Source organism: Hoplias malabaricus, chromosome 16 (assembly GCF_029633855.1).
Source record: "Hoplias malabaricus isolate fHopMal1 chromosome 16, fHopMal1.hap1, whole genome shotgun sequence".
In the NCBI taxonomy this organism is placed as follows: domain Eukaryota; kingdom Metazoa; phylum Chordata; class Actinopteri; order Characiformes; family Erythrinidae; genus Hoplias; species Hoplias malabaricus.
Window position 1 is genome coordinate 30,993,138 of NC_089815.1, and position 22,825 is coordinate 31,015,962.

At 42.5% G+C, this 22,825-nt stretch overlaps 2 protein-coding genes and 1 non-coding gene across 5 annotated transcripts in view; 2 read left to right on the plus strand and 1 right to left on the minus strand.

Annotated features, from left to right (window-relative positions):
• The window catches only part of ifi44g (interferon induced protein 44g), an 8,517-nt gene extending 3,361 nt beyond the window's left edge, over positions 1–5,156 (plus strand). For all 3 annotated transcript variants that reach the window (XM_066648126.1, XM_066648128.1, XM_066648127.1), the window contains exons 6-9: positions 1,622–1,771; positions 2,416–2,587; positions 3,786–3,886; positions 4,555–5,156. In XM_066648126.1, the coding sequence (XP_066504223.1) occupies positions 1,622–1,771; positions 2,416–2,587; positions 3,786–3,886; positions 4,555–4,743 (612 nt within the window). In that variant the 3' untranslated portion in view covers positions 4,744–5,156. The remainder of the gene's footprint in view (positions 1–1,621; positions 1,772–2,415; positions 2,588–3,785; positions 3,887–4,554) is intronic.
• A 400-nt stretch (positions 5,157–5,556) lies between these two features.
• trnag-ucc (transfer RNA glycine (anticodon UCC)) lies at positions 5,557–5,628 on the minus strand. The gene has a single exon. It is a non-coding gene; the product is annotated as a tRNA-Gly (tRNA).
• A 946-nt stretch (positions 5,629–6,574) lies between these two features.
• On the plus strand, positions 6,575–22,807 carry mfsd14a1 (major facilitator superfamily domain containing 14A 1). Its single transcript, XM_066647720.1, has 12 exons — positions 6,575–6,848; positions 8,789–8,884; positions 11,375–11,437; positions 11,978–12,105; positions 12,891–13,005; positions 13,816–14,034; positions 17,354–17,467; positions 17,648–17,719; positions 17,818–17,930; positions 18,336–18,433; positions 19,342–19,496; positions 20,012–22,807. Exons 1-12 carry the CDS (start codon positions 6,768–6,770, stop codon positions 20,216–20,218), a joined length of 1,461 nt encoding a protein of 486 aa, XP_066503817.1. The 5' UTR covers positions 6,575–6,767; the 3' UTR covers positions 20,219–22,807.
• The last annotated feature ends 18 nt before the right edge of the window (positions 22,808–22,825 follow it).

Genomic DNA, 22,825 nt, shown 5'->3' on the forward strand with positions numbered 1-22,825 from the left:
AGCAGGTAGGTACTGCAGTCACACAGCTCCAGGGGCCTGGAGGTTGTGGGTTCGATTCCCGCTCCGGGTGACTGTCTGTGAGGAGCGTGGTGTGTTCTCCCTGTGTCTGCGTGGGTTTCCTCCGGGTGACTGTCTGTGAGGAGCGTGGTGTGTTCTCCCTGTGTCTGCGTGGGTTTCCTCCGGGTGACTGTCTGTGAGGAGCGTGGTGTGTTCTCCCTGTGTCTGCGTGGGTTTCCTCCGGGTGACTGTCTGTGAGGAGTGTGGTGTGTTCTCTCTGTGTCTGCGTGGGTTTCCTCCGGGTGACTGTCTGTGAGGAGTGTGGTGTGTTCTCTCTGTTTCTGCGTGGGTTTCCTCCGGGTGACTGTCTGTGAGGAGTGTGGTGTGTTCTCTCTGTGTCTGCGTGGGTTTCCTCCGGGTGACTGTCTGTGAGGAGCGTGGTGTGTTCTCCCTGTGTCTGCGTGGGTTTCCTCCGGGTGACTGTCTGTGAGGAGTGTGGTGTGTTCTCTCTGTGTCTGCGTGGGTTTCCTCCGGGTGACTGTCTGTGAGGAGCGTGGTGTGTTCTCCCTGTGTCTGCGTGGGTTTCCTCCGGGTGACTGTCTGTGAGGAGTGTGGTGTGTTCTCTCTGTGTCTGCGTGGGTTTCCTCCGGGTGACTGTCTCTGAGGAGTGTGGTGTGGCAGACACTTTGGATAAAAGCGTCTGCCAAATGCAAATGCATAAATGTAAATGGTGTGTTCTCCCTGTGTCTGCGTGGGTTTCCTTTGGGTGACTGTCTGTGAGGAGTGTGTTGTGTTCTCTCTGTGTCTGCGTGGGTTTCCTCCGGGTGACTGTCTGTGAGGAGCGTGGTGTGTTCTCCCTGTGTCTGCGTGGGTTTCCTCCAGGTGACTGTCTGTGAGGAGCGTGGTGTGTTCTCCCTGTGTCTGCGTGGGTTTCCTCCGGGTGACTGTCTGTGAGGAGTGTGGTGTGTTCTCTCTGTGTCTGCGTGGGTTTCCTCCGGGTGACTGTCTGTGAGGAGTGTGGTGTGTTCTCTCTGTTTCTGCGTGGGTTTCCTCGGGGGGCTGTCTGTGAGGAGTGTGGTGTGTTCTCTCTGTGTCTGCGTGGGTTTCCTCCGGGTGACTGTCTCTGAGGAGTGTGGTGTGGCAGACACTTTGGATAAAAGCGTCTGCCAAATGCAAATGCATAAATGTAAATGGTGTGTTCTCCCTGTGTCTGCGTGGGTTTCCTTTGGGTGACTGTCTGTGAGGAGTGTGTTGTGTTCTCTCTGTGTCTGTGTGGGTTTCCTCCGGGTGACTATCTGTGAGGAGTTGGTGTGTTCTCCCTGTATCAGCGTGGGTTTCCTCCGGGGGCTCCGGTTTACTCCCACGGTCCAAAAACACACATTGGTAGGTGGATTGGTGACTCCAAAATTGTCCATGTGTGTGAGTGAATGTGTGTGTGTGTGTTGCCCTGTGAAGGACTGGCGCCCCCTCCAGGGTGTATTCCCTGCCTTGCGCCCAATGATTCCATGTAGGCTCTGGACCCACCACGACCCTGAACTGGATAAGCGTTTACAGATAATGAATGAATGAATAAATGTCATTATGTGAAGAGTCAAAGCAGATTCCTCTGTCTCCCTCTGTCCAGCTGCAGTCCTTCAAAATCAGCGCGGGTTGTGACAGCACCACGGCTCTGGTTTTGTGTGATCTGATGGGTTTTGGAGAAGGAGAAGCTTCTGGACTCACTCTTCATGATGCTCTTAGTGTCATTCAAGGACATGTTCCTGAGGGACATCAGGTAAAAGTTTCTATATAAATCATGTATATATCACACTGAACCCTGTTTGCTTCACTACTCTCTGGAGAGAGAGAGGGCTTCCTTATGATAGTTTTATTATTAGTTGCGCAACCTTGTCCTTTTCTAAATGTATGAAAAAATATGGAGGGGGTCAGTACTTTCACTGAAGTTACTGCCCCCTAGCTTCAGGAACTGAGAGTCCAGGGTTGAGTCCTCTGCTCAGGTCACTGTTTGTAAGGAGTGTAGTGTGCTCTACACCTATCTGCCGGAGGTGTGCGAGTCAGTGGGGTCCTAGTGCTAGTCCTAAGGGGAGTAGCATACAGTGTAAAACATCTACCAAATGCTGAATCCTTAAAGAGGAGCAATAACAACAACAAGAACAACAGCAACATAAAGAGCCTGTAAACAACAACAACCATTGCATAGCAACAGCGTCAACTGAAGCTGATTGGATGGCAGCGCAGTGTGTGTTTATTATTATATACTGCACTTAGCATTTAGGAATGGCCTGTCAAAAATATATATTTACACATTCCTCTAATCTCAGATGTACCCCATCAGCCAACTCTTCCAGCGTAAACTCATCAGAGCATGTGGTGTGAACTTGTTCCACCATCATTAATCTCTGAAAGTTTTTCCCACAGTTCAGCCCTGAGCAACCGGTCAAATCAGAGACTCCAGGCTTCATAAATAAACCCAGGCTCGAAGAGAAAGTTCACTGTGTGGTGTTTGTGGTGGATGCCTCAAAACTCAAAAATTATCCCAAGGGACTGAGCACCACTTTCCGGAATCTAAGAGAACACATCAGCAACATGGGTGAGCTTTCAGACCAGGGACCTGTATAAATAATTGTGAATGACTGGAAATACACACGGTCTACAGTTAACATCTTTGTATCTTGAACCAGCTCCAGTGACCTTTTCAGGTTGTGGGTTCGATTCCCGCTTCGGGTGACTGTCTGTGAGGAGTGTGGTGTGTTCTCTCTGTTTCTGCGTGGGTTTCCTCCGGGTGACTGTCTGTGAGGAGTGTGGTGTGTTCTCTCTGTGTCTGCGTGGGTTTCCTCCAGGTGACTGTCTGTGACGAGTGTGGTGTGTTCTCCCTGTGTCTGCGTGGGTTTCCTCCGGGTGACTGTCTGTGAGGAGTGTGGTGTGTTCTCTCTGTGTCTGCGTGGGTTTCTTCCGTGTGACTGTCTGTGAGGAGTGTGGTGTGTTCTCCCTGTGTCTGCGTGGGTTTCCTCCGGGTGACTGTCTGTGAGGATTGTGGTGTGTTCTCCCTGTGTCTGCGTGGGTTTCCTCCGGGTGACTGTCTGTGAGGATTGTGGTGTGTTCTCCATGTGTCTGCGTGGGTTTCCTCCGGGTGACTGTCTGTGAGGAGTGTGGTGTGTTCTCCCTGTGTCTGTGTGGGTTTCCTCCAGGTGCTCCGGTTTCCTCCCACAGTCCGTTGGTAGGTGGATTGGCCACTCAAAAAGTCTCCGTAGGTGTGAGTGTGTGTGTGTGTGTGTTGCCCTGTGAAGGACTGGCGCCCCCTCCAGGGTGTATTCCCGCCTTGTGCCCAATGATCCCAGGTAGGCTCTGGACCCACCCCAACCCACAGCTGTCCACCGAACTGGATGAGGGTTATAGATAATGAATGAATGAATGAATTATCCTATCTGATCAGCCATAAGATTAAAACAACTGACAGATGAAGTAAATATCACTAATGAGCTGGATCCAGAGGATCTGAGCCACTTTGACAAGTGGCAAACTGGTGCTCATGAAGTTTTGGTCAGAGCCTCTCCACAACTGCAAGTTCTGCCTGGTATTCCCAGGGTGTAGTGGTTTGTATGGATCATAAATGGTGCAAGAGAGAACAACAGGGGGCACCCACCGTTCACTGAAGTGTGATAAGAGAAACGTCTAGCCCAGTCCCACAGAAGTGCTGCACTGCACTGTGTGTTCTAACAACAGACAGGAATGATGTAGTGATATTGATAGGTAGGTGGAATATCCCTTTAAATCTCTTCTGATTACAGGTGTGCACCAAGTGGCTTTGCTGACTCATGTGGATGAGGTGTGCAAAGAAACTGCTCAGGACGTCACCTGTGTTTACAAGAGCCCCATAATTCAGCAGCTGGTATGCTACTGTATACACTTTATATGATATTATCTATTATAAAATATAAAAATACTACACAAAAATGCTGTTTGTGTTTGTGGATGTATGGTGCATTTTAAGTCTAAAGCAATTGTTTGTTAAAAACATACACAATTTCAATCATGTCTACAACATTTTATCTGAAATGGAGAGTATGACAAGGCAGTTTGTCCAACTTTGTGCTGCAGTAACAGCCCCTACTCCTCATGGAACATTTCTGTGAGGACTTGATTGCATTCAGCCATGTTAACTTTTCCAAGGTCAGTTACACAGATGTTTAGGTCTAGATCACAAACACCACTCCAGCTCACCCCAAAGCTATTGGATCTATCTGCATCACTCCAGAACAAACAGCTGCACTGCTCCACAGCCCAGTGCTTGGGCTTTATTCCCATCCAGATGAGAACTGGCACTGAGCATAGCTCATAGCTACTTCCCATTTTCCTGCTTTTCTATGGAGATTACACTCGAGGTTTAACATCTCTGTCCACAAAGTGCATCTTAACGTACGTGAATTCACTCATTACAAGGTGTGGATAAAGGTTGGGCCTATGGTGTATGGCTTTACTGACCTGTAGCTGTTTGTATATGATTGTTTGTTGTTGTTGGAACTGTAATTTAATGGCATTTTGTATTTCAATATCCAGATGGCGACGGCTGGAACACTGCTGGGAATGGCCGTATCTTACATCGTTCCAGTGAGAAACTACTCCTCACAGCTCCAGCTTGATGAAAGCTGTGATATTTTACTGCTCAATGCTGTTGACCACATTTTGCAGTATGTAAATCTGTACTTCCAGGACAGTCTTTCAACTTATAGACCATTAGCTCTGTAGACTTCTTTTAAGTTTGAAAAAGGCTTAAAATGAGTGTAATTAATCATTTTATTATATCACAATTAATTCAGGCTTTTGGTGGCTTAAGAAAGCAATACGCCTTCCAGTCCATTCCGTTTGATTTCAGAATAAAAGTATGCCGTTAGATAAATGATATCAACAGTGATTTCTTATTATTATTAAATTATGTTAAAAACAAGAGAAATACAGTTATGTTGTCTTTTATAGCCAGTTTCTGAGGTATGTGTTTGTTTGTGTTGAAAATGTAAAGTCATTCTGACATTAACTGCAGAGGGGTTTTAAAGGAATATCATGTAACGATAGCTTTAATACTTTTCTGTTTTTGTGATCATCATGAAATTGGACCATAACACAAAAGAGATTCTGGAATTTTCAGACTGTGTATGAAATAAAGGAGTTATAAATAACCAAAGGCTGACATTTTGTGCTGACATCGATGTGTCACAGATAAACTTCACTAGAGAATAGCAACTCAACTTTATTTATAGAGCACTTTAAAAAACAAAAGATGTTTATAAAACAAAATAAAATAAAATAAAATAACCAATAAGGAAAAATAAATAACTTAAATAAAAATAAAACTAATAAAACAAAACAAAAGTCTCATGCTGGGTTGAAAGCCAAGGAATAAAAGTGGGTTTTAAGATAAGTTTTAAAAATCGAAAGTGAAGAAGCCTGCCTAATGTAATAGCAGAGAATATATGTGGAATATATGTACTACACGGATGTATTTATCTAGTTTCAAGTCAGTAAAACACATTTTGGTGTCCTATTTTAGGAAAACGTATTAACTGCGTTGGCCGGGAATCGAACCCGGGTCAACTGCTTGGAAGGCAGCTATGCTCACCACTATACCACCAACGCCCAGCGGTAGAACTTTCTCGAAAGATTTTAGACTCAGACAAAACATATTCTACTGCATTTTATTTTTGTGACCTTATAGCTCCATAATTATAGTTAAATGAACAGGGATTAAGAAAAATATCTTGAAATGTCGCTAGTTGTTTATTGCTATTAATTTAGTCTTTTGCTATACCGGTTTAAAAAGTGGTTATATTATATGGACTGACACGGCACGTTCATATTCAGTTATATCTATCAATCAGTCTGTATTTAAAAAAAAACCTGTTTAAAATACGTTTTTATTTGACAGTTATTGTTAGAACGGACTACAAACGCTGTCGTGCCAATGACGTCACCCTCTCTGGTTCCAAAACCGCCGCTCGCTCAGGATTATGGGTTCTGTAGTTTAATAGTTTTCGTATCGTTAAAATAAACATTTTTATTACATCTCTTGCTTTATTCATTAATAATGGAGGATGTGTTTGTAAAATGAATGTAAAAAACAATGTTTGCCCAAATTCCCATTTTTTTTAGATATTTAACCCGCTAAAATCGTTTTATTACTGCTACCGGCACGTGGCGCAATTCTGCAGTAGTCGTTTTTTAATGTTAGAGTCTGTACAGTACATTGCGCTGTTGAATTATATGGATTGTGGATTTAGCTGGTACAATAGTCTAGAGGTAAAAAGGCTTAGACATACACAAGTCTTCTTTATTTTAATCTGAAATCTTTAATATGATATTCTCATCCTAAGATTGGTTTCCTTTATGTGTTACTACAAAAATTTCTGATTTAGAAAAGAACCCTCTCCGATCAAAAGAGTTGTGAATTACTTTGTTTACATCCTGATTACTTTATTAGTCTGAAATTTCGGAAAAGAGGTGTGATTCCCCTTCTCTGGGTGTGACGTCACGCATACATTAGGCGCCCGTATCGTATGATGTGCGTGACGTCAGCGCGCCCTCGCTGCTGTGTCTGTGTGTGTTTGATGGCGGAGTGAGTACGGAGTGAATGGAAGAGGAGGAGAAGAGAGAAAGAGTAGAATATCTCCTCCCTGCTCTGTGTTTACGGACTGTTTCGGGTTCATGCGGTCCCGTTAAACCCCGCCGAGGCTCTCTCCACCTTAAAAAGAGGAGAATAAAAACACTAGGATGGGAATATGACACAGAGCAAAAAGAAGAAGCGGGTGAATCGCAGTCTGCTGCTGGCCAAGAAAATCATAATCAAAGACGGAGGAGCGGTTAGTATTCGCGTTATAAACCTTTTAAAAACCTTTAAAACACTCTCGCTCATCTTTTCTGTTCTGTAGTATAGCCTTATATTTATTTTAAAGTAGCAGGAGGTGTCAGCGAGTGCGTCAGCTACGGGGCTGAAGTTGGCTTCTTTTTCTATCCGTCCATTCCACCTTAAAAGGTGCAGGGTTTGCATTCTGGCGCCTTGAACCAACGTTCAGAGTCTGATGTAAACCACAGCACAATTTAAGGTGGAACGGAAAATTCATAAAAAGAAGCCAACTGCTCGCCTTTGATTGTAATCGCTGCGATAATTTAACTGTTTTAATGTGGAACAAGAAGTTAAAAGAAGTTAACCAATAATTAAGGAGTGGTTAAATATAACGTTAACTGTTGTGCCATTTAAGGTGGACCGGAAAATTCGAATAGGAAGCTAACTTCAGCCTCGTTCAGGAGTCTGTCAGTGGAGCTGGAGAAGTGCTTAATATAAAATAAAAAAAACCCGAATATACCCAGAATATTGCTTTGTAGACCCGTATTTTGTAGTTTGAACACGAGTAAAATTGATATTAAGACGGATTTGCGGGGTTTATAGAGAATTTGGGCCCACTTTCTGACAACTCTCTCCATATTTCACATTTTTCATCGGTCTTTTTCTCCTTGGGGCCCTAAATGTACTTAAAAACAGACAACGTTACTCTGCACTTGAAACTAAACTTTAAATATCTACATTTCTTTTGTGTGTCTCAACCTGCTGCTTGAGGTAAACCACTTTACGAGCCTTGGCGAAGCCTGTACTCCAGAGGGCGCTGTTTCACTCCTATTGTTTTTTATGTTTTTAAACATTTCATATTTTAAAAACAGTGTTAAAACATACAGTCCCCCGGTCACCACGTAATGCCCTAAAAATGCACCTCTTTTCATCATTATTGCAGATAATTATAAAAATAGAGATTATCTATACACCTACACTTCCTTTTAAAGTGTCTTAGCTCAACTCAGTACCTTTGCTTTCATTATGAGCGCACAGATCTGGGAATATTAATTCGGTCCCTGTCTCTGCCTCTACCTGCCACTCACCTGCAGCTCAAAAGCCCCACCTCAAGAATGGGTGGGATTTGTTCGTTTGATGTGTGAGATATGAAATCCTGTCTGTCTGAATCAGTCTTTTTCAGACTGTTTGTATCTCTACAGAATCAGAGCAGAGCTCTCAGCCACAAAGCATCACCACTTATTCACAGAGGCTACGTTGTCTGTCTTAAAGCTTACACCCCACCGCACACATGCTATCAGGGTTAAACCGTTGATTTCTCACTGGAATGGGGTCTTTAAAACCTAACCTCACAAGATATAGGAGACCGATTCTCGGAATCTCCGAAGCTGAGATGTTTGTGGGCAGAGAGACACGTGTTGTCTTTTTCTCTCTCTCTCTCTCTCTCTCTCTCTCTCTCTCTCTCTCTCTCTCTCTCTCTCTCTCTCTCCTGTAACTGAAACAAGGACAGAAAACCAGTTCTGGGAAAGTGAAAGTTAAACGGGGTGCTCCACCAGCTTTCTAAATTCGTGTGCAATCTCCCTCAAGTCAAGAATGAGCGTCTGGTTTACTTTGTTCAGTCGTCAGACTCCCGTGAAACAGCCCGTATGTCTCCAGTGTGAACGGGAGGGGCTCGGCTGCTGTAGACTGAAGAGGCAGATCTGTGTAAACACCAAACACAAGTTTAAATATAAACTGAAGCTTAAATGTAACATATGGGCTTTCTTTAACTGGGGAGTGGCTGGTACGCTGTGAAACTGTTTACACATCACACCAAACCCGTACGTGTTACAAAAAAACCAGGGGATACTCATTCTGTAAATATATTTGCAGCTTTAAATGTTTTTTTAAGGTGGCAATGTTCTCATTTTCAGTGCAGGGAAGTGTTTGATGTGAGTGTTGTGTGTCTTCCCACAGCCTCAGGTTTTCGGCTCCCCCACGGTTTACCATGCTGTCATCGTCATCTTTCTGGAGTTTTTTGCTTGGGGCTTGCTGACCGCACCTACGCTGGTGGTAAGTTGGCTTTTCCTCTACATCCTCCTTGTAGCTTTGTCTTCTGTGAAGAAATAGTAAAGGGGGTACGGTTTTTTCTGTGTTTTAAACGCGAGCGCAACCTTTCTCCCCGTTCTCCGTTTCGGAGCGTATTGTTATCATTGTGTTAAGAATTTTAAATATTGCCGCTTTTACACTCGTCTGTTGCTCTTTAAATTTTAAGAACGTATTAAAGGGCAGTGGATGTTTTTAAATCACGTTAAAAGTCAGTTAATACCTTTTTTGTGCTGTATTTTTTACACACGATGATTTCGGAACAAAAGATGTTGAAATTGCCTGATCTTACAGACCACTGTAGAGCTATAAACGATACAACAACATCATTACACTCCTTTAAACCCCTTTAAAGCACACCTTTTATATTTTTAAATCTAAACTCGACACAGATCTCTGACGGTTGCTGATAGTGGTTTATATCTTTATGAGAGAGAGAGAGAGAGAGGATCAAAGGTGGCATTGGTGATAAAGCCATACGTTTCTGTCTGTGCTGTTGTTTATTGCACTGATGTTGTTACAGCCTTAAAAATGTTAATATATTTAAGATGTTAAAAGCAGCTCATGGTGATTTCTCATTGCTCCAGTTCACAAAACAGAAAACTGTTCTCTCAGCACCTTTCTCTTTGACCTGTTTGTGAGGGTAATCTTTTGTTCTTAATTAATCAGGAACCCAAACACAGCTCGGGCCTGTGGCCCACTTCTGCCGAGAAGCTGCAGGTGCCGAACAAAAACAATTAGTGCAGTTAGTTAGTGACGAGAGGGGACTGAGGGGAATGTCGGAGCTTTTCTCAGAGGCTGTGGAGCTCACACGCACAAATATAATACGTTTAAGAGCCGTTTCCTCTCGGTCAGCCGGAGGTTTGAGGAGGAACGGTGGTAAACAACTGTTGGTAACTTGGTAAGACGTGCTCAGATCCCGTAACTCAGCCGTGGCCTGTTTCTATTGGTTCTTTGGTCATCAGTTATGAATGTGATCATTTTATCTGGAGCAGAAAAGCAGATCTGTGTTGTTGTTCTTGGGTGAATTATATACATTTTTCTCTAATCAGGTTGGAATTTTATTAATATCATAATTAGCGTTTTAATGACCCAAAACAATATAAAAATAAAACCTAAAACCGTGGAGCAGTGCCGTTGCATTTCAACTGATACATATCCAACTCTGCTGTGTCCAACAGGGCTGATAGGAATGCAGAAGTGTGTTCTAGTTGTGGTCTTTGTGACCGGAAAGATTTGTGAAAACCACTTAGGTGTGTGTGTGTATGTTTTGCCACTTTGACTACGCTGAGAGTCTTTATCATCTACAACTTCTCCATCCTGATTCAGTATCATCAGGCATAACGAAAGACCTGGAGAGGCCATCACTTCATCACAGGGGATAGATATAATGGCTCTTTGGCTGTGCGTTTGCGTAGATGACGTAGCAGTTCACGTACATGTGCTACGCTTGTAACTGGAGGCCTCCACTAGAGGGCAGGCCAGAGTAAGACCCGTGTAATTGCAGACTTGGCTCTGACACAGCCTTCAAAACTTCACTATTGTGATTCTGTTGATTGGCTGCACTGCCCACTATGGTTTGCACCTTGTGTACGCATAGCTTTTGTTTTCTGAGGATGTGCAACAGTGACACACCAAAGGGGCCGCCATGATGCACCTGTGAACACGTAGTTAACAGCAAGTTTATCTCTATTTTTACGCTGGTTTTTTTTAGGATAAAAGAGGAATTATTTTCCACACAAGTCTTTGGGGATTTATTTATTTAGTTAGTTATTTGAGAAGTAGGCATCACAGTCATGCTGAACACTAACAACCTGTCTCTCTCTGTCTCTCTCTCTCTCCTTTCTTCTGTCTCTCTCTCTCTCTCCTTTCTTCTCTCTCTCTCTCTCTCTCTCTCTCTCTCTCACCAGGCCAACATTTAGTACACACAACCTGAAACTAACATTCTCTGAACACACAGCAGTACTTAAAGCACATAATATAATCAGAGCATCACTGGTTTATTAACATTGTGTTGAGAAGATGTGGTCAGCATTTCATTCCATCGTTAGAGAGCCGCCAGAGCAAAATCTCCAAAACAGCAACTTTAAAAGAACGTTTTGAGTCATTTCCTTTGAGTTTGGGCGGAGGAAAGAACAAATGGTGTTTTGAAATCATTCAGTGACTGTGTCTGGGGAAAGGGACTGACTTTTCTGTGACAGTGACCATAAGCTTGAAGACCTTTAATTGAATGAAAGCTGAAGGTTGTTTTCTCCTGTCGCTTGTGAGCCAGGATGCCTAACCTTGTTTCTGATAATCTACTCAGGAGAAAGAAAAGCCGTCAGTTTAACCACGAGGTTTCGAGGGTGATTATTTATACGACTGCAGCAGAACAAGCAGACGTTGTTTAAACAGCTACGGCCTGCATTCCTCACTGCTGTGTCTTATTCATTGTTGCTGCCTCTTGCCTCTGTCCAGGTCCTTCATGAGACGTTCCCGAAGCACACGTTTTTGATGAATGGACTCATACAGGGAGTTAAGGTATTCATTCACATTGTTTTTCCTGTATTTTCTGAAAGCTTTTATTGGAATACCAATCAGATTTATGTTATTTTCAAGTACTTTTTAAGATTTCTAGGGTTTCGTTGTCATAGTCACAGAGTATTTGCACAGGACAACAAAACTCTTAGTCCTTCCATTCCAGCAAAGAAAAAGAAAACAAATGAATAGATATAGAAACAGGTAGTGTCTCTGTCACAGCTCCAGGGTCCTGGAGGTTGTGGGTTCAAGTCCTGCTTTGGGAGACTGTCTGTGAGGAGTGTGGTGTGTTCTCTCTGTGTCTGCATGGGTTTCCTCTGAATTGAAGACTTTTACATTATGTCCTAACATTTATAGACGTGTAGAAATACATGTTATTTAGCATAAGACGCCACATAATGAATTCTAAAAACACCAAGCCTGTCTTAGCTGATAATTAGAAGAACACAGGAAAACTCCATGAATGTTTATTTGTTTTCTTGAACTGTTTGTTTAAATATAAAAATGTGTTTAAGCTGAAGATTTACACTTTGAATATTTCAGGGTTTATTGTCCTTTCTGAGCGCCCCTCTGATCGGTGCCCTCTCAGATGTTTGGGGCAGAAAGTCCTTCCTCCTCCTCACAGTCTTCTTCACATGTGCTCCCATCCCTCTGATGAAGATCAGCCCATGGTATGACAGTATTATGTCTTTATATATTTATTTAAATCCCAATGATATCCCACATGGGAAGCCAGGAACTGCCTCTTTTCAAGCTACCACTGGCCAGCACTGTGCTTGTATGAGTTGCGGAGAGAGAGGAGGGCGGGGGGGGCTCCCTTCTCAGTCAAGGCATCACCAGGGATCAAACCAGTCATCTCACTCTGAAGACCCCCACCATCATTATTTATAGCAATAATGGTTTTTCCAACATTGGGGTTCTTTGCATCGTAACATGCGTCGTGTCTGGGTTTCATCTCATTGGGGCAGCCGTGGGCGTGTAACCGAAAGGTTGCTGTCATGACTGAAGTGCCCTTGAGCAAGGCATCTAACTCCCAACTGCTCCCCCTCGTGGTTAGGGCTGCCCACCGCTCCAGGCGTGTGTGCTCACTGCCCCCTAGTGTTCATTAGTGTGTGTAAGTGTGTGTTTCACTGCACAGATTGGGTTAAATGTGGAGAACAAATTCCTGTGTGTGCAAGCAGAGTGGCCAATAAAGTGATTCTAATTCAAATTTTTGAAAAAATTGTGATAAAGAGCTTAATATTACCATATTATAATCTCTTGAGTGTTTCTCATGTTGAGTTTGAATTTGTGTTTACAGTTGAATCATTCTGGATTTATTTGTGAGAAAGTGATTGAATGTAATGCACCGGCTTTAGTGTGATTTACTTGCACTTCAGACTGTGTCTCTGTGTCCTTTAAGTGTCCGCTACTAGACTGGAGGCCTAATTAAATTTCTCCTTCTGTGTTGTTGCAGGTGGTATTTTGCAGTTATCTCAGTTTCAGGGGTGTTTGCCGTGACCTTCTCTGTAGTTTTTGCATATGTGGCGGACATCACACAGGAGCATGAGCGCAGCATGGCGTACGGGCTGGTACGTGCCTCATTATGTACTCAGTCTTTTGATGTAAAATGTATGTATCTTTAGTTATTAGCTATTATGTCATTTCAGTCCGTGTGTTTTGTATTTACAGGGTTTCCCGCAGTGTTTTACAGTTAGGGAGGCCGCCTTGAAAACGTCGTCCAACCCCCACCCCCCAAATCCACAGTTCGTTTAGTGCAATTCGTTCAGTTTCTTATGAAGGCTTCCAATGTGTTTGCGCGCACCTTTCTGCTGTGTCCCGTGATCTGTGATTAATCAGTGCATTGTAGAATAGACTCAATAATAAGACATCATTCAAAATTCCAAAGTACTTTCTGTGACTCGTTTAATGCGTTATTCCTCAGTTTTCAGCCACAAACATGCGTTCTGAAGTATAATCCAGTGTTTAAGGCGAGCTGTGCGTCGTCTCAGAGTTTCCCAGCGGCTGTGTGTACACGAGGTCAGAGCATGTACAGCAGTCATTAAAGGTACCTCATTGACTAAGCGGTTTTCTGCGGGAAACCCTGCTTTAGATATAACTCCCCCAGAGACACATGATGCTCCACCTCTCTCCAATCTGCTCACAATGCATTGTCTCTAGAGCTCAACCCGCTTGGAGGAGAACAGGTTTTGTACCTAATATTCAACTACATGACCCATTCTACTCACCCAGAAAGAGGAGGGCGGTTAGGGCCACTTACAGATGGCTGTGGCATCAATTTGAATCCCATCGTTTAAAGGGTTGTTCCTCTCAGACGCTCATGTTTGTTGTAGTAATATTCTCACTTCCTCACTTGTTCACTTCTGCTTTTTTGCGGTCAGGTTTCGGCCACGTTTGCGGCGAGTTTAGTGACCAGTCCGGCGATCGGGGCTTATCTGAGCAGAACGTATGGAGACAGTCTTGTGGTCGTTTTGGCGTCAGCCATCGCCATGTTGGACATCTGCTTCATCCTAGTAGCCGTCCCCGAGTCTCTGCCGGAGAAAATGAGACCCGCCTCCTGGGGAGCCCCCATCTCCTGGGAGCAGGCAGATCCTTTTGCTGTGAGTGATTTTATTGTTGTCTGTTGACAGTTACTCAATAAATCAATGAAACTTTGATTAGTGCACTCATCTAACCCTCTCTTTGTTCTTGCATTGCTGTAATCATTCATTCATTCACCTTTAAAGGAACAATGGGTACTATTTTTACCTTAAAATCACAGCTTCAAAATCATTGTGATGCTCCACTGAGCTGTAACTGGGAGAAAAGAGCCTCTGTCATTGCAACTCTGTGCTCAGCACTGTAGAAACAGCACTATGTAACCTTTGGAGGAGGATAGGAAACCACCCCTGGCCGATCTCCTGATGATGGAGCCAATGATTTTAGCACCACGCTGCTCTGGATCTCCACACGTGTTATATTTAAACACTGGGGGCAAAGGCTGCAGGATCATGGCATTTAACAGAAGCTACAGCACCCCCTAAGCTTCCTGTAATGCATTGCAATCTGTCTGAATGGTCATTTAAAGGTTAAAGATTGCCATGTTCATATTATAGCATTTAAAATAGTACTGTTTACTGTCGTTGTGTCTCATGTTTCCTTGTACCTGTCAATGATTGCCTTAAAGTATCCTCTTAGTTCTCTGTGTTTTAATAACGTTCAAAGCTCGTTTGAAGAGTTTTCTTCTCTTATTTGTGTTTTTTATTCATGGTTAATGTTAAGAACGTAAATTTGCTCTGAAATGTGAAATGGCTGATGAGGAAGACTGGGTTTGATGTGTCGTCTATGTGTGAAGCTTCATTGTTGACTAAACAATGAGAGCTTAGTGCAGAATGTAGTGTGAACAGGGAGTGATGCAACACGCTGTTCACTCCCTCTGATTTCCCTTAGGGAAGCAATACAGCACCTGCTTCTGCATCCACAACCAAAACTTTGAGGCTGACCGTTACAGGAGTTCCTCTTCCTTTGTTCAGCTCAGAATATCAGCTGCATATAACCCTCAACTAATTTCCTCATTTCTATTTCTAATAAACCGTTTTGTTGAACTTTGACCCTTTTATTTGAACCGTTTCGTTGAACTTTGACCCTTTTATTTGAACCGTTTTGTTGAACTTTGACCCTTTTATTTGAACCGTTTTGTTGAACTTTGACCCTTTTATTTGAACCGTTTTGTTGAACTTTGACCCTTTTATTTGAACCGTTTTGTTGAACTTTGACCCTTTTATATGAACCGTTTTGTTGAACTTTGGCCGTTTTATTCGAAACGTTTTGTTGAACTTTGGCCGTTTTATTCGAAACGTTTTGTTGAACTTTGGCCGTTTTATTCGAAACGTTTTGTTGAACTTTGGCCGTTTTATTCGAAACGTTTTGTTGAACTTTGGCCGTTTTATTCGAAACGTTTTGTTGAACTTTGGCCGTTTTATTCGAAACGTTTTGTTGAACTTTGGCCGTTTTATTCGAAACGTTTTGTTGAACTTTGGCCGTTTTATTCGAAACGTTTTGTTGAACTTGGGCCGTTTTTATTTGAACCGTTTTGTTGAACTTTGACCCTTTTATTTGAACCGTTTTGTTGAACTTTGACCCTTTTATTTGAACCGTTTTGTTGAACTTTGGCCGTTTTATTCGAAACGTTTTGTTGAACTTTGGCCGTTTTATTCGAAACGTTTTGTTGAACTTGGGCCGTTTTTATTTGAACCGTTTTGTTGAACTTTGACCCTTTTATTTGAACCGTTTTGTTGAACTTTGACCCTTTTATTTGAACCGTTTTGTTGAACTTTGGCCGTTTTATTCGAAACGTTTTGTTGAACTTTGGCCGTTTTATTCGAAACGTTTTGTTGAACTTTGGCCGTTTTATTCGAAACGTTTTGTTGAACTTGGGCCGTTTTATTCGAAACGTTTTGTTGAACTTGGGCCGTTTTTATTTGAACCGTTTTGTTGAACTTTGACCCTTTTATTTGAACCGTTTTGTTGAACTTTGACCCTTTTATTTGAACCGTTTTGTTGAACTTTGGCCGTTTTATTCGAAACGTTTTGTTGAACTTTGGCCGTTTTATTCGAAACGTTTTGTTGAACTTGGGCCGTTTTTATTTGAACCGTTTTGTTGAACTTTGACCCTTTTATTTGAACCGTTTTGTTGAACTTTGACCCTTTTATTTGAACCGTTTTGTTGAACTTTGGCCGTTTTATTCGAAACGTTTTGTTGAACTTTGGCCGTTTTATTCGAAACGTTTTGTTGAACTTTGGCCGTTTTATTCGAAACGTTTTGTTGAACTTTGGCCGTTTTATTCGAAACGTTTTGTTGAACTTTGGCCGTTTTATTCGAAACGTTTTGTTGAACTTTGGCCGTTTTATTCGAAACGTTTTGTTGAACTTTGGCCGTTTTATTCGAAACGTTTTGTTGAACTTTGGCCGTTTTATTCGAAACGTTTTGTTGAACTTTGGCCGTTTTATTCGAAACGTTTTGTTGAACTTTGACCCTTTTATTTGAACCGTTTTGTTGAACTTTGACCCTTTTATTTGAACCGTTTTGTTGAACTTTGACCCTTTTATTTGAACCGTTTTGTTGAACTTTGACCCTTTTATTTGAACCGTTTTGTTGAACTTTGACCCTTTTATTTGAACCGTTTTGTTGAACTTTGACCCTTTTATTTGAACCGTTTTGTTGAACTTTGGCCGTTTTATTCGAAACGTTTTGTTGAACTTTGGCCGTTTTATTCGAAACGTTTTGTTGAACTTTGGCCGTTTTATTCGAAACGTTTTGTTGAACTTTGGCCGTTTTATTCGAAACGTTTTGTTGAACTTTGGCCGTTTTATTCGAAACGTTTTGTTGAACTTTGGCCGTTTTATTCGAAACGTTTTGTTGAACTTTGGCCGTTTTATTCGAAACGTTTTGTTGAACTTGGGCCGTTTTATTCGAAACGTTTTGTTGAACTTGGGCCGTTTTTATTTGAACCGTTTTGTTGAACTTGGGCCGTTTTATTTAAACTTTGACATACTTATAAACCATGTCTTATAGTGATTACAGTGAGTAGACTTGTGTTTACAGTGAGGACTGGCTACCACAGTTTTCCCAATATTTTACAGGCTTGGACTACTGTAAAATACTGAAAAATGTCTAAAAATGTTAATTCTCAGCACTGATACATTTCATAATTAAGCTTGGATTTAAGAAAGTTCAGGCGTTGTTTTCATATGGATGGTTTAACATTGAACTGTTCAGGTTTTTCATTCATTCAGCCCTTCATTTAATAATTCCTCTTCTGAAAACACTTCATCTAGATCAGGGTTGTGGTGGGTCCAGAACCTACCTGGAATCACTGGGGGCAAGGACAGAAACTGTTTCTGATTAATAAATCTCCTCTGTTCTTATTCTCCTCTCAGTCCCTGAGGAAGGTGGGCCAGGACTCCACGGTGCTGCTGATCTGTATCACAGTGTTCCTCTCGTATCTCCCAGAGGCCGGACAGTACTCCAGCTTCTTCCTGTATCTGGGACAGGTCAGTGACCACAACACGCCTCTCAGTTAACACTTGTGTGTGTGTGTGTGATAATTGTGTGAATCTGTGTTGTGTTTGACATAGTTTTATGAAGAAATAGACACATTTTTGTTGAAGAAATTCCTTCTTAATGAAAACGAATGTTGAAAATAATGATTCCTGACTCCGTCCTCTGTTCAGATAATGAGATTCTCCCCTGAAAGTGTTGCTGCTTTCATAGCTGTACTAGGATTGCTTTCAATTGTTGCACAGGTGGGTGTTTTGCATATGCAGATTCAGATTTACATGTATGCTCATAGATAATGAGATCGTTTGTTTATAAATGAGCCCTTTCTCTCTCTTTCTCTCAGACTGTAGTGTTAAGTTTACTAATGCGTTCCATTGGGAACAAGAACACAATCCTGCTGGGGCTAGGCTTCCAGATCCTGCAGCTCGCCTGGTATGGGTTCGGATCAGAACCGTGGTGAGTTGCAGTTAATATTCAGTAGCTTGGATTTATCTTTACACTGCGTGGTTTGGTGGTGTTTGTTGTGCCACTTTCCTTGAGGTCGAGTTTCATTATCCTCTTTAATCACGGATAGTTTTAGATCGTATTAAGTGCTTCATTTATCGCCCATTTGAAGTATTTTTAGTTTTTACACAAAGTATCTGATCAGTGTGGTTTAGATTTTTAACCCAAGATATTTATTTTGGACCGAACAGAGCACATCTTTATTTAAGATGTTAATTAGCAGTCGGATACAAAGCTCCGGAATCAGTGCAGTTAGAAAACCACCCCGTGATCCCGTGTGTACCCTTCTACCCCATGGTCTAAAGATGGCGGGTTGTTGTTAACGTTGTTCTCTGCTGTGTGTTTTCCTCTCGTTAGGATGATGTGGGCGGCTGGTGCCGTCGCTGCGATGTCGAGCATCACGTTTCCTGCAGTCAGTGCTCTGGTCTCCCGCACCGCCGACCCAGACCAGCAAGGTTCTGCTCTGTTTACTGTCGTCTTTATTCTACCTCCCAATAACAGACTGGGAATGAATTTTAGACAGAAAACCGCAGAATTACAGATTAAACTCGAGGAGATGGGAGGTCTTTACATTATCTGTGGTGGGGATGAAGGGAGCGGGAGGTGAGACATGGTGATTTTGGTTAATATTATTGTCCCAACCCACGGGTGCACAGTGACTTCACCAAAAATCACATTTTAAAGGAGCGCCGAACTGGGGGGAGGCACGATGTAATCTTGATTTAAATGATCAGGGACAAGGTAAAAAAAAAAAGTCAGATTTAAGTTCAGTTTGACTGGAAATCTAAGTGTTTTTTTCTGTTGAAATGGCACTCTGTCGTACAGAATGTTTACACAGAAGAGCAGGAGCCAGTGGAAGCTAACGCTGCAGTGACACTGACGTGGTGGTGGTGTGTTAGTGTGTGTTGTGCTGGTGTAGAGTGGATCAGACACAGCAGTGCTGCTGGAGTTTTTAAACCCCTCAGTGTCTGGACCGAGAACAGTCCACTGACCAAATATGTCTGATCCACTCGCACCAGCACAACACACACTGACACACCACCACCACGTCATACCGTCTCTCTGGGGGGTCCTGAGTGTTGAAGAACAAGGTTAAAAGTGTGAAGAGTAACAGAGAGACTAACTGTAGAACTACAGAGTGCAGCTGGTCAGGTTTGGTGAAGAGCGACAGCTGTTAGCAGAGACATCGACATGAGAGGAATGCTGTTGGTTCAGTCAGATAACTTCCCAGAAAACAACACAGGAAAAAAAAAATAATAAAACAAGCATGGCACTGTTTTACAGATGGTTGTATGTTGTTATGTGCTAAGAGCTGATTTATTTATTTATTGATTTTAAAATGAAAACCCCTGTCTGTGCTCAGGTGTGGGGCAGGGGATGGTCACTGGGATCCGAGGACTCTGTAACGGACTCGGACCTGCGCTCTACGGCTTCATCTTCTACATCTTTCACGTGGAGCTGGATGAAGTTCCTGACACTGGAACCAATGTAGAGCATCACTCTCAGCTCCACCAGCAGGTGAGTTTACAGATTACAGCCCCCCCCCACTCACAGTGGCTGTGAGTTTGTTTACATCAGTTTACCGTAGAATATATGGCCCTCAGTCATTTCTGCTGACCTCAGTGTTGCCCGTTGTGTTTTTAGTGACGTGATTGTTTTCTCGTGTCTCTACTCTGGAGCCCTTATGTTTTATATATTTAAAACAATATTTTCAATATCTGAATATTGTTTTGTAACTGTTTTACTAAAGGATTGCTGCTGTTATATTATATCAATTGCATAAGACCTTAAAGACACTAATATCATGTATCGCAATTATCAACCACTAGATATGTGTTAGCGTAGGGTTAGGTGTATGTTAGCTGTCATAAAAGCAGGCAGTTTTTGCTTTAGTGATTGGGACAGCGCCAGCTAGTGGTTGAGATTGTCATTGACTTATTTAGGGAGAAAATGAGGTTTTAAAAAAATGAGTATTTCATTTTTTTTCTCGTCACTGTCCTGATTTTGTCTCCCTTTTTGTGTTTTTTTTTAAGAGTGCAATAATCCCTGGGCCTCCATTCCTGTTTGGTGCATGCTCTGTGCTGCTGGCCCTCCTGGTGGCGCTGTTTATCCCTGAACACACTCACCTGGGCCCTCGCTCGGGCAGCTGGAAAAAACACACATCCCCTCACGGTCACTCCCACAGCCCCCAGCCTCCGGGAGAGGCCAAAGAGCCGCTGCTGCAGGACACCAACGTCTGAGAACCCAGAGACAGACGAGGGACGGCAGGTAGCGGGAGGAATGTAAAACTTATATCACACCCTGTAGAGCGTGGGATTTTTAAATGAAAAGAAATACCTGTACATAGAGGAACATATATTTAACTATGGTTTTGTCCAAAGGCACTGTTGCAATGGCTTGTATTTATTCTGTTTTCTTTTCCCCTTTTTTTCTGTTCTTTCTTTCTTTCTTTTTGTGTGTGTTTTTGTGCTAATTCTACACACAACTGCTCACTCAGGGACATGAACCTTGGTCAGGAATGTTTCTGGACGTGGCGTTTATTTTTTTTTTTTGTGTGAGGTGTATTTTCTCCACAGTCTGAAAGACTTGGCATCAGACATTAAGCATTATTCCGATGGAAAACCTGTACAAATTCAACTCCTCCTCTCTTTGGGTCGTTAGGAGACGAATGAGACTGAAACACGGGGTGTAATGGGGTCCGTCCGGCGCACGGGTTTAACAGAACTCTGTTAGGAACCGCCTTAATCAACAGCTCAGCTTCAGACTGTGAAAGAGGAGCTCTGTGGTGATACGGACATCGTTACAGCTTTGTTTTTACAGTTCATTTACGTTCACGCTTATATCAAGATTGTTGCCTATGTGTTGTTATTATTATTATTATCATAATTACTGCTATTGTTTGTACCACTTCAGAGTTATTGGTGCCTTCCCTCACGTTCGGTCGTGTTTGTTAAGCTCAGTGTCTTTATCCCAGCGCCGGAAACACCATGCTTTTATTCCTCTGTATTACACCTCATTCAAGTCCTCAGGTCATTTACCTGTCCAGACTCCTCCCACTAACACACACTCTCATAGCAACTGTTGCTAGGATGGACAAGCTTTATAGATCTCCTGGTAATCCTCCTATTCAGTGTAATGAAAAAAAACGGTTGCACGTTGCACACGTTAGGTTCCCATGGCGACTCTGTTCTTTTATCAGAACAACAGTAAAAACTACATAAACAGTTAAAATAATAACGGACGGCTTTAGTCAAGTTTCAATGAGCTTTTAAAGATGTCTGCCTTCTCATTAAAGGTTTGTTTGTGTGTCATTTGACCTGTTGAATTATGACCTAAATTGAAGTGCTGCAGGTTGTTAGACTGAGGTGAGAGGGTTCTATTTAAAAAGCCTTTTCACACTAGGAAGTGACATGGTGAAACTAAATGATTCTTTCATACAGTTCCTCAGAGATTAGAAACGTCAGAATTCAGTTGATGGATCCACACACACGGCGAGACACAGTGGAGCGCACTGAGCCAGCTGTTGCCTTTTTAGTGTGAACATAGGGTCAGGCCTTTGGTCCGTTTTGTTGTGAAAAGTTGACACACACAAAGTAAATATCATTTGAAATCCCAGCACAAGTCAAACCTAGAGACAGTTGCTATGAATGAACCCGAGGGTGGACAGAGCTTGGGTCGGTCACTTATCGAAGCCTTTGTGAGTTGAGTGTTGTGTATCAGAGCCGGGAAACCTGTGTGAGGCATGGAGTCTGGACTTTCTGGGATCACAGAGCTGAGCTGGACAGAGGAGTGCTGCTGGGAGCTGATTGGAGGATCTTTTAAGGTGAATGCCGATGTTGTTGTTTTCATTAGTTGTTGCCTGTTTCGGAGTTTAAGACATTGACCCAGTGACTGAATGTGTTTTAGTGTGAAGTGGATCGTTGTGGAGAAACTTCCTCACTTCACTGTGCCCCGACAAGTTTCTCCAGAACTGAGCATTTCACACCAAACACATCTCAACTCACTTTTAGAAATGGAATTCACCTTTTGAAGAAATACGTCGGTGCGTTTCAGCCTCGTCTCTGGGGTGCGGTACATGTTTAAGATCGTGTCGAATGCCACGGACCGGGACAAGAACAGAAAAACAGATCATAGAGGCCCCTGGGCTCCAGCTTCAGCTTCAGTCCGTGGACTTTGGTTATAACTAGTGTGAGGTCAGTGGGTTATTATGGTCTGTGGGATTGGACACCAGACAGACATCAGGTTGAAACGCCCCTGGACAAAGCCTTTAACCCTCCCTTGGTGAGTTCACACAGGGCCTTGTGTAGAACACATTTAAACCACATTACTTTGCCGTTCAGGAGCTTTTCAGTTGGCGCTCGGTTCATTCGAATGAGAATAAGATTAACTTCATTTGTGGCCTTCTACGTTTTTCTTTTTCTTTTTTTTTGGGAAAAGATAAATGTTTTCTTGTTTTTAAAACAAGACCGTTGACCAAATATGTAGATTTTATTGAATTATGACTGGTGTGGATTTATCTGAAGTAGCTTTTTTTTCTTCCTCTGGTTTATTTATGAGTTAATTTCCTTTATTTCTGGATTCTAGTCTTGATACTGTATGCTTTTCCATGTTCTGTGGTCATGTTTTTTGCTGCCTTTTATTATTCATTTTAAACATACAGTAATTATCGACTGAACGTGTAAATATGACGAGTATCCAGACACATTTCAATAAAAGTATTTTTGACTTATTCAAACGCTGCATGATTCATGAACCTTTGTAGCGTTTCGTCTTGAAGTGTGTTTTGGTTCTGTGACGCTCTCCACAGTGAGTGTGTGATGGAGTGGTGTTCCCAGTGTGTTACGGTG